The sequence below is a fragment of the Pseudomassariella vexata genome, assembly GCF_002105095.1.
Source record: "Pseudomassariella vexata strain CBS 129021 chromosome Unknown BCR38scaffold_5, whole genome shotgun sequence".
In the NCBI taxonomy this organism is placed as follows: domain Eukaryota; kingdom Fungi; phylum Ascomycota; class Sordariomycetes; order Amphisphaeriales; family Pseudomassariaceae; genus Pseudomassariella; species Pseudomassariella vexata.
Window position 1 is genome coordinate 2188186 of NW_024467960.1, and position 16007 is coordinate 2204192.

The 16007-nt window shown below is 51.2% G+C and overlaps 5 protein-coding genes and 1 non-coding gene across 6 annotated transcripts; 2 read left to right on the plus strand and 4 right to left on the minus strand.

The window, feature by feature from the left end:
• Nucleotides 1-1075: 1075 nt before the first annotated feature.
• BCR38DRAFT_456972 (Indigoidine synthase A like protein-domain-containing protein) lies at nucleotides 1076-7172 on the plus strand (the record flags this gene model as incomplete). Its single annotated transcript, XM_040861986.1, has 7 exons — nucleotides 1076-1110; nucleotides 1174-1453; nucleotides 1519-2198; nucleotides 2281-2333; nucleotides 2428-2674; nucleotides 2729-3642; nucleotides 5341-7172. 7 exons carry the CDS (start codon nucleotides 1076-1078, stop codon nucleotides 7170-7172), a joined length of 4041 nt encoding a protein of 1346 aa, XP_040717378.1.
• Nucleotides 7173-7381: 209 nt separating this feature from the next.
• On the minus strand, nucleotides 7382-7713 carry BCR38DRAFT_484048 (uncharacterized protein; the record flags this gene model as incomplete). Its single annotated transcript, XM_040863698.1, has 2 exons — nucleotides 7382-7546; nucleotides 7630-7713. 2 exons carry the CDS (start codon nucleotides 7711-7713, stop codon nucleotides 7382-7384), a joined length of 249 nt encoding a protein of 82 aa, XP_040717379.1.
• On the minus strand, nucleotides 7401-8207 carry BCR38DRAFT_179679 (uncharacterized protein). Its single transcript, XM_040853921.1, has 2 exons — nucleotides 7630-8207; nucleotides 7401-7546 (listed from the first exon to the last, which is right to left on the minus strand). Exon 1 carries the CDS (start codon nucleotides 8166-8168, stop codon nucleotides 7713-7715), a length of 456 nt encoding a protein of 151 aa, XP_040717380.1. The 5' UTR covers nucleotides 8169-8207; the 3' UTR covers nucleotides 7401-7546; nucleotides 7630-7712.
• A 996-nt stretch (nucleotides 8208-9203) lies between these two features.
• Nucleotides 9204-10888, minus strand: BCR38DRAFT_339343 (WD40-repeat-containing domain protein; the record flags this gene model as incomplete). Its single annotated transcript, XM_040855697.1, has 2 exons — nucleotides 9204-10376; nucleotides 10436-10888. 2 exons carry the CDS (start codon nucleotides 10886-10888, stop codon nucleotides 9204-9206), a joined length of 1626 nt encoding a protein of 541 aa, XP_040717381.1.
• A 602-nt stretch (nucleotides 10889-11490) lies between these two features.
• Nucleotides 11491-12168, minus strand: BCR38DRAFT_179699 (uncharacterized protein). The gene is made up of 2 exons (XM_040853922.1): nucleotides 11806-12168; nucleotides 11491-11758 (listed from the first exon to the last, which is right to left on the minus strand). Exons 1-2 carry the CDS (start codon nucleotides 12074-12076, stop codon nucleotides 11577-11579), a joined length of 453 nt encoding a protein of 150 aa, XP_040717382.1. The 5' UTR covers nucleotides 12077-12168; the 3' UTR covers nucleotides 11491-11576.
• A 2023-nt stretch (nucleotides 12169-14191) lies between these two features.
• Nucleotides 14192-14294, plus strand: BCR38DRAFT_t151. Its single transcript has one exon. It is a non-coding gene; the product is annotated as a tRNA-Thr (tRNA).
• Nucleotides 14295-16007: the final 1713 nt, after the last annotated feature.

The window sequence follows — 16007 nt, forward strand, 5'->3', positions numbered from 1 at the left end:
CGGGTATACGGGTTGCGATGCTAACGACGGTTACAATGAATGCAGAGAGAAGCGCGTGAGGAATATCCCATGGCAGGCCAGTATAGGTAGCAGACTATTTAGCCAACGTAGCAAGTCGACGGATCCAGAGGGATTAAAAAACAAATAGCAAGAAGATACGGCAGCACACCATCGTTAAATTATGCTAGTAAGTAGGGTGATGGAATCAATAATAATCCTAGAAGCAAGTTGATTGTTGATTCGGCGAGCCTAGCCTTCTAGGAAGGTGGTCCTAAACCCAAGATTCTGCGTTGAATGTTCATGCACCAATACTCGGTTATGCGATGGCCGTGAGGGATGTTGAAAGATCCGGGCTCCGCTTATGAAGCGTTGCTCGCTCAAGAAGCTGACGATACTTCTAATCCATACCAACAACTGACACGTTGATACGACACTGTTGTCAAAGGGACATCCTCGAGCTTGTTTGACGTGCCAAGAACATCATCCGGACTGTGGCATCTCACTGCAGCAGCTTTTCGCAGGTCCTTGCAGCAGCAACCCTGATGACAGCCAGGGGCATCCAGAGCTGTTCAGAGAGGGGCACTTTTTGACAGCCCTATTTTACGGAGTACTGCGACGATGAATCTAACGTCGTGCAGCTGGGGTTTCAGGTTAAACACTAGAGCCCTTTCTTCTATATAAGGTAATCGCAGTGGGGCGCGCTAGGCAAGATGCTCTGTTTTGCGGTTGCACTTCGGAACCGGCCGAACACGATACGCCCGGTGGACTATCAGTTCGACACGAAGCGTTGCGAGTGGCTTGACATCTCGAGGGCGCGCCTGTAGTTGACCTCAGCTGCCCGACCTTCGCTTATATCGCAGTTCACTACACGGAGCAGCATTGACGACATTCTGTCAGCAATATTTGGTATCTAGTACTGCACTCGCTTGGAGATATACAGGTGTCCGAAATATACCTGAAACAGTGCCGCCAGCATTACACTTACACTACTGACCCCATCAACTTAAAGCCTGCGACGGATATTGTGCGGTAGAGAAGTGGTTCGCAGGATACTAGAGCACTGCTGGACGCCAAAATGAGGGCATTGCGGCGTTCGTGGGCTCTGGCTGGGTATGGCAACCGCCTTCGGCAATGCAGATCCTTCACAACGCCCGCAAATATTGGCAAACTGAGCGCTTTGAAGAACTTGCTGAAAGTATCCGACGAGGTTAGGGATGCTCTAGCGACGAACAAGCCGGTAGTGGCGCTCGAGTCCACCATCTACACCCATGGAGCGCTTGGGAACGACCTCGACCTGGAAGGGATAGTCCGCAAAACCGGAGGTGTCCCCGCCGTGGTTGGCATTCTGGATGGTGTGCCGACCGTTGGTCTGCTGCCCAACGAGGTCACTCAGATGGTCGAGAACTCACCGAAAAAGGCGTCGAGGAGGGACATAGCTTTCCTTGTCGGCAATGTAAGTTCTGGCTCACATCCCATTCGGTCTCGGGCCCATTTACTGAGTATTAACCCCGGCATCAGGGCATGCTGGGCAACAAAATGAATGGCGGCACAACTATCGCAGGAACCATGATTCTTGCAAGGCTAGCCGGTATTCGAGTCTTCGGCACTGGTGGCTTAGGCGGTGTCCATCGGGGCGGTCATAACTCGTTCGATATATCGGCCGATCTGACGGAGCTGGGCCGCACCAGAATGGCGGTGGTCGCCAGTGGTTGCAAGGGCTTCCTGGATATTCCTCGAACCCTGGAGTTTCTCGAGACCCAGGGTGTTCATGTGTCAACCTTTGCCGATGGCCGCCGGACTGGCAACGTTGACTTTCCAGCATTCTGGGCCCGTGAAAGTGGTGTCAAGAGCCCTGCCGTCGTGCAAAATGAGGAGCAGGCTGCGGCAATGATCTACGCACAGGAGACCTTGGGCATTGAGTCAGCCATACTGTTTGCAAACCCCATTCCTGAGGAGTTTTCCATCCCCAAAAGTGAGATGGATGCCATCATTGAGCAGGCGGTGTCCGAGGCGGCTGAACAAGGTGTCTTGGGGGCCGAGAATACACCATTCATCTTGAGGAGAATCAGAGAGCTCACGGATGGTCGAAGCGTTCCCGCAAACAAGTCGTTGGTGCAGGCAAATGTACACCGTGCTACCAAGGTCGCCGTCGCCGTCAGCCGTGCTATCTCGGGCGACCTAGTTGCATCTAATCAATCGTGAGCGCCTAGCTCCTAATAATGAGAACAATGGTCCTGACAAATTCCGTCTCTAGGGGATGGCATCCACCTAGTACCGTAGCATTCGTGGAAGGTCGTGCTCCGGAAAGTGTAGCAGACAAATCATACCAGAAGGTATGATATCTCCCTTGGGCAATGTTCCGATGTGAAATGCTGTGTACTATATACTTGGGAAAACATGTTGCCCACGTCTCTCCTATTCCTACAGACACTGATCACAAGAAGCAGCATGGGGAGCAGGCAGACATAATAGTCGCTGGCTCTGTTGCTGTAGACTTGAGCTGTGATTACGTCCGCTCACATGGCGCTGGCGATCCCTCTCCCCACCTTCACACGTCGAATCCTGCACAAATAAGCCAATCTATAGGAGGTGTAGGCCGCAATGTAGCACTCGCCGCGCACAAAGTCAGCGGGGACATGATGGTTAGACTGTGCACCATGGTAGGAGACGACATGTGAGTTCTCTTCAATCCCCTTTCTCCATGTTGATCAGTGACTAACGCTAACAGTGCCGGCTCGACCGTTCTCCAGTCACTAGAATCTGCCGGTATGGACACCTCGAGCGTGCGCAGGTTAGACCGGAAATCGAGTAGGACGGCACAATACGTAGCCGTCAACGATGCTGAAAAGTCCTTGGTTTTGGCGATGGCGGACATGGATATATTTACGGCCAACTCGTTCCCTGCTCACTGGAATAGCGTCGTTTCAACAGCCAGGCCCAAGTTGGTTGTAGTCGACGCCAACTGGGCAGAGACAGATATCCGGTCGTGGGTGAAGGCAGGAAAACAAAGCGGTGCTCGCGTGGTGTTCGAGCCCGTTTCAACCGCAAAATCGGCACGGCTATTCTGCCCTTCCAAAGGCCACGAGAAGTTGGGCGTGTTCCCGAAGCCTAGCATCGACCTCGCTACTCCGAACCAATACGAGCTGGCGGCCATGCATGCGGCCGCCAAGGCGAACGAGTACCTCGAGGATCCGTGCTGGTGGGAGATCATCGACGCATTCGGATTGATGGGGGCAAGGGACCGCTTCATCAAGCTCACATCCGCAGCCATGACCGATACTGGCATCCCGCAGCAGATCATGCAGCTGCTTCCCTACATACCCACCTTAACTGTCAAGGTGGGATCCGAAGGCGCCTTATTGGCAACTATTCTCAACAAGGAGGATCCGCGGCTGATCGATCCTGCTCAAGACCCCTTTATCCTGTCGAGGTGTTTCAGCGACCATCCGCATGTGGGCGGAGTGTATATGAGGCTGTTTCCTTCAGTAGAGCATGTCGAGGACGTGGTTTCGGTGAATGGGGTCGGGGATACGTTTTTGGGTGTCATGGTTGCGGGTCTGGCGCGGGGTGGACGGGTTGAGGACTTGGTGAATGTTGCCCAGAAGGGGGCTGTGTTGACGCTTCGGAGTTCGGAGTCTGTAAGTGAGGAGTTGGGTATGCTGGAGAGCGAGCTCATTGCGATTTCCTCCCAAGCAGGAAGGTAGAGCGTTTGATCGCAATAAGCTGGCTTTGGGCTCAAAGTACCAGCTCGTCTCAAATTCAGTGTATTCCCCGTTACTGCCGTCTTGACACCTGCGATCTAGGCATAATTTGGATTCGGTGAGAGACACTGGTCATGATTTAGATCCCACATGTTATTGGAATGTTTATGTTGAAAGGTTCTGAGGCGTTTAGAGTCAGTACGGCATCGCGCAGAGGTCATGATTTGGAATGCTGATCGGGGTAGAAGGCTGCAGCCTGATTCTACTGCACTTGTAATAGGCAAAGACAGGCTTCTTGAATGTACAAAAATATGATAACATCAGTACATGTAAAATCTGCCCCGTGAAGGAGGCGTCGTGCCCTTCTGGCTTCTACCTTGCTCCATCGTCTACTTAAGTCTTCGCCCTGTGCTCTGGGAGGTTGCGTCTCCATGCTTGACCGTCGAAACGAGATGCTCGGATTTTCTTGGGAGGATAAGTGTCGGATTCCAACCACGGGGGCTGTACTGGTGCTAGGAAAGTGAGTGGGGGACCAATCTCAAGTTGGCCCCGAGGGGTCTCCAAATACTATAATTCGTGCCTGTCTGCCTCGTACCTGACTATAGCTGAAGCCACAGCTTCCCACAATAAGTAGGATTCTAAGATTATTAGTGGCTTTGGCTTTCCTGCCTCATTTCGTCATGGCATTCGATGTATCCCGATCTATTTGCTAGATGTAATGCCAGTAAACAAGAGGTACGCATCAATATAGATAACGTACAGATGTACGAGTATAGACCTATTCAAGAGCAGACTACGTTGTTAACAAAAAGCAGTGCACATAGGATTGATTGCCTGATGAAGAAAATAATGAGGACTAAGTTAGGAACAATGACTGAAATCCAGTGCTATTAGACAGCTGTCGGGTCTTTGAGCCTTGATGAGACAGATATTATAAATCCAGCCAGAGAATACTAGCCGTCATATGGTCCGTTTCTTTTGGCTTGATTTTGCCTGCTCTGGACAGAGGGTCAAGCCTGTCCCTGGATTCTTGTCACTCTTGTGGACTGGAACCTGACTAATGACATTACCCGGTGCTCACTTGTTTACCGTGAAATCCAGTTCTGCGCTGTGAAAAAAACATACATGATCTTGTTTGAAAGTACATCCGACTTCAAGACATCTTACCACATAGATTTCCCATCGCTCAGTCAATTTAATGGCATCAATTCTGGCGGAAGCGCACAAGCACAGTACCATTCACAAGAACAGGCACAAATGGACTGCAGTAGACGAAGACTTGGAGATGAACTGGACAAAGCCCTGAGGATAATATAGAAAGTGTTGAAGACCCAACATATGTGAAAACGAGAGAAGCTGATGGAGAAGAGGTGGTGGAGAATATTTGAGAGGCACGGAATGAAATATTTGAGAGGCACGGAATGAAGGGTAAGATTCAATTTGCTCAAGTGAAGCCGAGAGAAGTTATAGTAAGTAGGAAAGCGACAAAGGACCTACACATGTATTCGGGCCACACTATGCAATTAAGCAGCTGATGAGGGGGAAGCTCCTTGCTGTGAGCCAATCATATTCCATGCGCCTGCAAGGCTACCCAGCTCCACTAAAAAGTTATTTTTCTCTTCCACTGACGGTTGGGAAGCAGCATTGAACACTGCTGTTAACCTTAGGACCACAGCCAACGCAATGTCGTCCAATCGAGCGGACAATTCGACGGACGAGGAGTCCGATGCATCTCTTGAGCATTACGAGTCGGACGGAGACAGCAGTAGCGAAGACACCGCGCCACCAAAGCGAACGACCCGACCAATCCTTGAGAAAGACTCGGACGAAGAAGAGCTCGAACGGCTCGTGTTAGGAGATTCAGCAAATTTTCGACAACAACTTTTCAAGGGCGATGATGCGGAGTCCCATTTCGGTGGCTTCGGCGCCGAGGGCGAGCAAGATGTAGACAGCATGGAGGACCTCGATGATGCGCAGTTGTTCTTTCTCGATGCGCCCCCGGCTGCCAGCAAACAGCTTGTTCAGGGTTCGAAATCCTCAGCACCGCAAAAGGACTCGAAGAATGCACCAGCATGGGAAGACAGTGACGACGAGCGGTTGACAGTGTCACTGGCCAGTGTCCCCCAGCTTCGAAAGCTGAGAATCAGCGAGGCTGAGGATGTTGTGAATGGAATCGAGTACACAAATCGATTGAGACAACAATATTTGCGGTTGAACCCCTTACCTGGCTGGGCTAAGGCATCTGAGCAACCGCCAAAGAAGCGCCGCCGAAGATCTTCAGGTGCAACAGATGACACGTCCGACTCGGATTCATCAGAAAGCGGAGCAAGCGACGGGGAGGACGAGGTTTCTGCACTGCCGTTGGACAAATTCCTGCGCGACGCCCGATCTCTCAAGGAAGGGAAAACCGCAAAAGCCAAGAAGCTCCGTCCAGAGGTCATCAATATACAAAGATCGAGAGATATGGCCGACAGTCACAAGGATCCTGTCACGTCACTCTCGTTCCATCCCAAATACCCAGTACTTCTATCCTCTAGTACCTCGTCAATGCTGTTTCTACATCACATTGCGCCAACAGCACATCCGACGCCCAACCCGCTTCTGACCTCAGCCCAAATCAAGCAAGTGCCCGTTCGGCACGCCGAATTCATGGACCCTTCCGGAGACAAGATATTCTTTGCAGGCCGACGCCGCTTCATTCACTCATGGGATTTGCCCTCGGGCCTTATTCAGAAAACTGAGAAGATCCAGGGGCACCACTTGGAGCAAAGGACGTGGGAGCGTTTCAAGCTGAGCCCCTGTGGAAGATATTTGGGTCTAATTGCATCAACTCGCAAAGGCGGTGGTATCATCAATATCATTAACGTCAACACGATGCAATGGATTGCTGCTGCTCGCTTGGACAGCAGAGGAGGCATTGCAGACTTCGCGTGGTGGAGCAACGGCAATGGGATGACCATCTTGGGTAGAAGCGGCCAAGTTGGCGAATGGAGCATGGCATCAAGACGATTCTTGGCCATATGGACTGATGAAGGCTCCATCGGTGGTACCGTAATGGCCCTCGGTGGGCGCAACGGCCCTGTGTTACTGGGGACAGACAGATGGGTCGCAATTGGTTCCAAGAGCGGCGTCATGAACGTCTACGATCGACAAAAGTTGGTCCTACCTTCTAGTGACGATGAGCTCGTGGTCGAGGAACACCCGGAGCCCGAGCGCAGGTTCATGCAGATGACGACACCAATCACCTTGTTGACGTTCAGCCCCGATGGGCAGATTTTGGCATTCGGAAGCAAACACAAGAAAGACGCGTTGCGGCTGGCACATCTGCCCAGCTGTACGGTGTACCGTAATTGGCCCACGGAGCAGACGCCGCTTGGGAGAATCACGTCTTTGGCGTTTGGGAGAAAAAGCGATACGTTGGCGGTCGGTAATGATGGTGGCAAGATTAGATTATGGGAAATCCGGAGCTAGCCAGATCCTCTCAACACGGTTGTTTTTACAGAATGAGCCATCCAGATTGCCAACATCCTCCCGTATGATATTCTCTTCGTCTGCGCCAATTACCATGTCCTATCTCGTCATATCACGTTGATCATGCCTGACGTGTTCCATGTCCTTGCTCTCTCTCTCCAACAGCATCCTAGCGTCTCTTTCCCCATCAGCAGATGTGAGCTAGAAGTTTACGCAACGGACTTCCTTTCTTGACGTCCCTCTTCGGGTAGACTTTGCCAGTTATCCGCGTATACCGTGATAACTCTCCCTCCGACGAAAAGTGGTGGGACTGAGTTCCCATGCTCCACGGCGTCCAGGAAATCGATGATGTTTAGACCAACGTCCTCGAGTGCCTTGAAGTTTGTGTCAGCGACTAGGCACTTTGAAGAGGAGGCAAGTCAGTGACTGCCTTGGGGCGTTGGTGATGCGTCTGTACCTCGCGGCATTGCGGTTTGCTCCTGAACTCCTCGGTGAAGTCAAGATCACCCCGGCCCATATAACCCTCGAAGCGCTCGGCCATCACGTGCATCGTCTCCTCCTGATCCTTCGTTTCCGGCTTCGTCTTGGGAGCCTACTGGTTGTTGGTGGTCCCGGTGGACGGCTGGTTGGCGTTTGCCTGAACCAGTGCTTTCCTGTTTTCACGTATTGGCTGTCGAGTTCGATGGGAACTTTGAAGACAGTAGTTGTACGGACGTGCACGTGCACGAGTGACTGAGTTGAGTTGCCGCCAACTCCAACATCTGAAGATCGTGAGATCTTCAAACTCCAGATACATTGTACGTCTTCGCCTCTGACACTATTTTCCAACGTTTCAGTGCTCAGAAGTGCAAACGCAACACCTGGAGTGCTTCCCTCGGAGCATATCTGTACCTCATACACACATATGCATGCAGGCTTTTCCCATCCCTGATTTGACAGAAAGGGCTGGCAGACAAACGACGGTATGCGGGTGTCCTTTGGGAACGGCACTTCCATCCCCGAATTTACACAAGAGAATGACAGTTGACAAGAATGTAATATGTAATATTGCTATTGTGATTAGGCTTAGCTCGGCTTATATCATGAAGATCCATGAGTCAAAATGAACATCCCTCTGAGAGTATTGCAGTTGTATACAAACCCATTACGGGTTGATCCGTTGCCACCTAAGCCAATCGGATTGGAATCCGGGAGGGATGGCGGTCCGGCAACAGCATACAAATTATGCAGTTCCGCGTCTACTGAAGTCTCCAATGAGCTGACGGAACGTTGATCTCATAATGCCCGATAGAATCTACAGTCCTGATCTACAAAGCGCAGCCCTTGTTCCCTGCGATATGCCCGCTGAGTCGGTAAGCGACCTATTAGCTTCTCCGTTTAACTCAAGATCCCGGAGACCCGGTACATGGTCAACGTTGTTTGCACCCGGCGACTAGCATTTCATGCCGTGTCACCATGAAAAAGTGCCGCCGCATGATCGAATCAGAAAAGTCGTACGTCAACTGAGTTGAGTGTCGATTGAGCAAATGCAGATATGATAGCCCCCTCCCACCCCACATAGGAACCCATCTTCCATTATGTCCATCTCCCGGGAATGGAAAGCCGTTCAGTCCCTCAACTTTGCTTCTCTAGCCGTTGGAGGTCCTTCTTCTTTTCGTAACGCCTCGTAAGTATGATCTGATGGGGCATGTCGCGACTCTCTGTCCTATCCTCTCCCCAGTCCCTCACTCCCCTATATATATCCGGCTCGTATTTGGACTCCTGCCAAATTCAATGAGTGCCCCTAATGCTTTATGTCCATATCTCCTGTGCAGCCAATAGTGATAAAAACACAAATGCCGGTTCCCTAGGCCCCAACTGTTGGTAAACGATGCCAGAATGGGTCAATGCAAAGCAATGTATGTGACGCAACGAGAACAAAGAAATCGAGAAAATAAGAGGCGCTCCGCTCCTGTCACTTGTTAGAAATGCCGCAATGCTCCGAACGCCGCAAACTGAGCCGTTCCTACAAGCTCATCCAAATATGCCATTTCAGAATGGGTCCAGTTTCCCCGCCAGAGCTGCTTTTCTTCTACGTCGAGTAAACGTTTCCTGTGATGTTGGGCGTTCCAGTATATCCTTGGGGTCTTGTACCCAGTCGTAGCCTGGATCAGGCTCCCATTCATGTGTCCTGCGATTCTTTTTGCTGGAGGTGGATTTCTTCCCGAAGTCGAAAGTGTCCTCGGCGCCGGCATCGCAGCGTTCCAGTTGAAGCAGTCCGCCCCGGGCACGATCGCAAACCAAAGCCATCAGGTCTTGACCGCCATTGGCAAATGCAGTGCCGCCGATCTCGCCAAATACATCGATATCCTGTTTGCGATCGAAAGTCTGCGCGTCAATGATGCTGATGATATCCGCCTCCTCTGCCGCAACCAGGACGCGCTTTCCAGAACCGAGAGGCGAGAATCGTAGACTGCGTGCTCCCGACATCTCAGTCCGTATTACGGCCATCGGTTCCGCCCAATTCCGTGCGTCCCATATCCTGATGGTCTTATCTTGAAATCCCGTGGCAACAGTATGACCGTCCGGCGCCCAGTCGCAGGCAAAGCCGTAGTCCCGATGACCAGCGAGACTCTGGTAGATCTCGCCGGACTCGGCATCGGTAATCAAAACGTTCACATCGTCACCCACCATGACCCGAAGCCTCTTGTCGGGACTGACAGTTGAGCAGTTCAAGGGAAATGTGTACATGTCTTCCTGGATAATAGTATTCGTGTTGAGGTCAACGATCCGAAAGCCGTGGTCATTCGACGCAAAAGCCGCCAGCGGTGCGGATGAATGCCGAGACGAGTGAACTTGAAGGTGGTTCGTAATACCGCTAGCATGACTAGTCAGTCTCCCTTCCACACAGGCTCGGTCCTCGGAGTTGACACTGCGGTAACGGTAGTTGCCGGCGAAGTCACCAGCCACAAGCACTTCCTCATTAGCTGTCATGGTTGATAGTTGCACATCACCATCGGCCTCAAGGCCCATGGCCTTCTTCGTCCTGCCCGTCGTGGGATCCAGCTGGCGGACATGGCCACAACTTGGGTAGAAAACTTGCGTCCGCGAGGCGCATCCCAGGATATTGCGCAGCTGGAAATGCAGCAAGCGAGTATCATGGCGTATATTCATTCTCCGAAACCGAAAGAAGTTGTTGTCGGCTGGAATCCTCCTGTCATCAATCTACACGACACACATGATTAGCTCCTGCAAACGCTGGTTCGGAAGTGCATTGAACATACATGCCACTGATCCGAGAGCTCCTTGTTGACGTAGTTTCTATAGGTGCGTCCACGACGAAGCCGGGCCTCGCGTCTGGCAACACCAATGTCCTCCCAATCAATGCCCTGTAAATCATACTTATCACCCTCGAGCTGACCATATTCTACGCAAGTGACGTCGCGACTACGTCCTTGCTCCACCACTCTGTTCAGGCGAGGATACCTGCCCTTTCCGACAGTATGACCGTGATAGGACCAGGCACGTAGGAAGTCGACAAAGCCGAAGTTCTCAGGCACCAAATTCATGGGATTGGGGTTGCTGAAGGCACCAGGCCCCGCGAACTCATCGGCGGCGGCATCGTCCACATTGCTGGCCTCCTCCTGCTGCTGCTGCTGCTGTTGCTGTTGTTGTTGCTGTTGTTGCTGCTGTTGTTGTTGTTGTTGTTGCTGCTGCCATTGCAACTGAAACGGCATTTGCATATGCACTGCCAGTGTGTTCTGGGGAGCTGCCGCGGCGTAGGTTGCCGGTACAGGTACGGCCTGAGGCGGTTCCGGTACGGCGAGGGTCAAGGATGGATTGACGGGCAGCGGGAGTTGGGCGGGATGCAATGGCGGCAATGGTGACAATACTGACAATACTGGCAATGCTGGCGTCAGTTCGAACTGGACGTGGTTCTGAGGTATGTCGAGGACTCCAAAAGCGTCGAGTTCCACCCCTACGGGCACAGCGCCATCGTACTCGGCGTCCGCCATCTCATGATCGTCGCCGCTGTCGCCTGCCTCCCCAAAAGACCCTGCTGTAGACTGAGATGATGCAACGTTGTGCTCATGGTATGTCATAGGGGCATCGGGTTCCGGTTCCAGTGCATGCGACGAGGTCGTGGCTACCGGGGTTTGATGGAAAGAGAAGGACGGACCATGGTTGTGATCAACGTCGAGGTCGAGATGGGTTGAAGAGTCGGGCGGAGCCAGCGGAGTTCGCATTGCCATGGTCTAAGTTACTGGCTGGGGCCGATGTGGGATTTTCGTTACACTAATGCCAAACTCGACAACCCTCGCATTTGGGCCTGGTGGAGAAGGTCCTAGCTGTGGACAAGCTCTTGGTGCCTCGGATCGCTGTTGCGTTTCCTGTTCCTTTGTCTTCTTCTTTTCCAACGACGCGTCACCCAAACCTCGATGGAAGAATGCGGGGAAATTGGAACTGAAATCCAGAACGACGCCGCGCCGTGTCGACGATATGCTGGCTGTCTTTTGATTTAAGTTTGGTCGGATCTACTCTGCTCCCAAAATAGTTGATCCTTGACAATCTGTACTGCATGCGAGAAGGGCTGCATGTGCTGGAACCTGTCGGGTCAAATAGCACTTTGAAGTACTGGAACAGAGAGCCATACAAATCCTAGTAGACATCCAGACACGCCGACTCTTTTCCAAGAACAACAACACACCTTGGATCCTCAAGTGACAATTAAAGACCAAAAAAGGAGAAGATGATATTGAAAGTGACGGCCACTCCATAAGAGCAGACATGTAAAGTAGGTGGGGCAACGTGAGTGTCAAAGCGCGCAACAGCCCGACCCACGTAGTATCACCGGCCGGCGTGGAGAAGCCTGCCAAAACTGCCTGCCCTGCAAGCCCTAGGGGTGACGAGAGAAACGCCAGCATTAACAGCAAAACCTGCTCACGGGCTGGGCCGAATTAAGCGATGTAGCCGCCTTGTAATTAGTGTGGAAGTGGGTAGATGTCTTGAGCCTACTCATGTTCAATTCTTGTAAAAAAACCGAAAGATTGGAACGCAGCTACGCACAGCCTGGCTGATCACATCACGAGTTGGTTTCCGTTCAGCAGCGAACCCAAGTACCGATTTGGCATCCGTGGAGGAGGTGCCATCGCCCTATCCTTTTCCCGAGCCCAGGACGCTCGCACGCTAGTTCCAAAACCTGTTCTAATCTCAACACATCAAAATTTGAGAGTGCCTACTGCTTATGCCGTTATCAAGCCTTTGTTTGTCAGCTGGTTTGATTGTACGCGTTCTCCATGCCCGATGCAACTCCCATCCCTCGAACCACCAGAACTGATATGATAGCGCCTTCCAAGCCGTCAGCTTTCGTCGGAAGCGAGGTTTGGTTTTGGGGCTACGTGCCAGCCGTCATTTTGCGCGACAATCATCTGCTGCAACTGGACCAAAGGGGAAGACTCGAAGGAAACTGGCCCACTAACCTGACGGGCTAGGGTTCATCAGAGGTGATATGTCACTTTTAAACCCAGTAGCTGTCATGAGGCTGTCAACTTGGGAGGACGATTCCAATGTCAGCGGTGCTGACCGGTGAATGCATATGACAGACTTGTTGGTTGATAAGTTGTTGGTCATTTGTCTCAACTTGCAACTTGTTGACACAACTCACGACGCTCGACGGAGCAAGTATCGTCTGCGACTTTCAACAGTCAGACGCTTGATGCTACCTTGCTCTGCTACTTCATGTTTCATAGACAGTGCCTCTTCAATTGCATTACCTCATGCCGTTGCGACCTAATAAGGGTACCTCCCTGCCGGACTCCAGGGCTAATATTTCGTATGCTGTATGCACCATCAATCAGGCTCACCGGTGCTCGATGCCCTGTTAGGAGCGTGGTGCTTCTGCCGTGCCATTCCAGGCTTGCCAGCCCCCCACCCTTCCTGTGGCGTTTCCCAGGCCCATTCAACATTGGCTCGCGTCGCAGCAGAGAAAGGTGAATTCTCATCTTGGCTTCTTCAAGCGGGCCGCCCTCCAAGACAACAACACACCACGGTCATCGTCCTTGAACAGGAAGCCACGGCCGGGCTCCAGCCCAGCCCCACCTCCGGCACCGCCGGGTGCTCGCTGCCAAGCTGATCAGTTTAGCGGACCCCGTTCCCGTGTCTTCTGTGCCAAAACTATGTGCGATATATCAATGCTTCTATCGTACAGCTCCGGCCATCATCAACTACGGGACTTTTTGTCGGAATGGGCATTCTTCTCACGACATCCACACATTACGTGAGGAAAGGTACAAAGTCGTAAGCATTTGGATCAGAAAGTCTGGTTGGTCGAGCCACACATATACGAGTCCTACAAAGACTTGTCAGATTCATGGCACTGGGTCGGTAGCACAGCAGCGATCCCTCGCATCAAATAGCGTTGGCCGGCGCCTTGCCCTGCAGTGTGTACAAAGTATGCATCACGCAACATGCAGCAGTATGCTTGTTGGTGGCGAGCCGCACTTGTCCTCATTCCAACTGAGATTTGTTTCGTTGTGGGCAAGCGTTGGCTCTCAGTTGTTTCTTCTGTATCCAAGGGACACTGCGTTGCAGCTTCGGCCAACTGCAGCACTAGATCAGAATATGTCCCATCTCATGGTCGCTGGATCCGTAGGAGCAAATGGATCGTTAGAAGCCGGGAATTGGCTTTGGATTTAAGCTTTCATCGCGATGGGCACGAGGGCAAGTCTTATTCAGCCTAGTCGCTCATATCATGCAAAATATAGTTTCATATTTCATCGTAAGCGGTCTCTCGTGCTAAGGTGCTTGTTTTCATGCCGTAGACGAGCGAGCTAAACTAGTCGTCCCTTTCTACACCCCAGCTGTAAGAATTTAAGCACTTCTAACAGTTTATCATCCAATAGTAATTCATCAAATTTCAAACCAGATATTTTTACTAGCAATAACTTTACTAATAAGTTCTATAAGGTGAACGCCTTTAGTCAGAAAATCGCGATATCTTTTTATTTTTACACATTCACTTTTCTAATATATTTTTGAACGTCGGCTGGTGTAGTTGGTCACTTCGCTGGTAGATAAGTCCCGATTTGAGCCTCGCCCACTTGGGTTGGTGACGAGTCGCGGGTTCGAATCCCGCAGCTGACACACAAGGGGGTTTAGTCAACCCTTACGGCGCGCTGCCCACCTTGTTGACTTCGCCTACCTAGCGATAATAGGGAGATTGGTGCAGTTTAGGATTACGAGCATCCTAGCCAGTCGACCGTCAAGCACTACGTCGGCGGAATATAACTCGACAGCCGGTCCAGAATTCGAATCGTTAATCCGGCCCCTTATCGGACCTCGCCTATCCGATAACGCTCGTCGGCGAACCCGTCCCCTCACGATAGAAGGCGCGCAGCACGCCCTCTCGCCGCGATTCTTGCGAGCGTCTAGACCACGTTACGGTCTATCCACTTGAGCGTATGGTTGAGATGTATACGCTCGACGAGAACCCCAATTAGCAGATACTACGACTTGTCGCGACAAAAAATAGTCGAGCATCTTCTGCACATCAGCAGCATCCCACCCCTGAGGACGAATTTAAGTGCCACATTACCACACTTATCGGTAGTTCAGGCAGGGGTTGTAGCACAGACTTAGGGAGGGACAGGAGGTTTAGTAGTCGTTTGGCTACAAGTTTACCTGTATAACCGCCCGACGCGGCTTAAGGGCCCGCTATATCATCTATAGCCCCTTAAGGGAGTACTTGTAGAGGTACCGAGGGTTAACACCTACGGCGTATTTAATATTATTTATTATTTTTGAACGTTTTTAGTAGGTTGAAACGCGGTGAACGACTTTTATATTCTATATATCCCCTGTAGGCTAATAGCTAGCTTGCTTAGTTAATGTTATAAAATGTCCTGTACCAAGTGATCGGAATCTTATACCAAGTAATAAATTAAATCTACCATTATTCTTATAAATCTCTATATGAGTTCTGTGAAGGTCAACCCTCGCAGACTCACTACAACCAGGTGACTTACAGCTGGAACACCTGCCATGGCAGTGCCAGATGGGAAGCCAATCATAACCCCTGTAGGAGCCCCGCCAAGCGTGGACGACTTAGTCGCGCTCCCTCAAACCTAAGTTGTCATCTTCTTTCCTTCGCTCCTTAGAGTAGAATCTTCGTCGATAGCACCTAATCGAGGTCTCTACCAATGCGATGCAACCCAGGTCGTGACAAGTTCATTTTACAATTTGATACCTAAAGCAATCGTAGTACCCTTATTAATATTAGCTAACAAAATAGCGAGACAACAAAGAACTATACTTGTTCACTAGTACAATGTTTTTGTTAAAGCTAATAGGACTGCTAAGTTAAGTAGCACTAACCGCAGCATTTACTACCGGGGTCAAATCCGATAGGAAGCCCCTCGGTATCCCTATCTCTCGCACCCTTATAACTCCCTTCTTATATCCCCCCCTGCCCCCCCTCCCCCCGAAACGGCACTCGGATCTGCAACAAAACGAGTGATTAATTGTTTCCACACCATCCCCAAACAGTGATCCAGGAGCACACGACTACAAAACAAGTCAAAATACTCGCTCCCAGCAGGATCCCAGGAAGGAAACTATACGCAGAACTTACTACCGACTTCCCAGGACTCACTTACGCACCGGCTCCTTGATCGCCATCGGAGTGCGCGGTGATGATGGCCAAGATTCGAAGAGCATGGGAGGGAGCACGTCTGTTATCCTATGTGTTCCACTGTAATGAACTTCCAGTAGAACGAAAATTCAGATATTTGGTATGGGTACTACTGGTTTTATTCCTCGACGAAGAGCGTAGTTACCTAGTCACCCTCTGATAAGAAT

Coding starts and splice junctions, on each gene's coding strand:
- BCR38DRAFT_179679 (XM_040853921.1), bottom strand. CDS start 8,168: ATGGAAGTGCCGTTCCCAAAGGACACCCGCATACCGTCGTTTGTCTGC.
- BCR38DRAFT_179699 (XM_040853922.1), bottom strand. CDS start 12,076: ATGCTGGCGTTTCTCTCGTCACCCCTAGGGCTTGCAGGGCAGGCAGTT. Junction 11,759..11,805: donor CTGGATGTCTACTAGGATTT/GTATGGCTCTCT, acceptor TTGACCCGACAG/GTTCCAGCACATGCAGCCCT.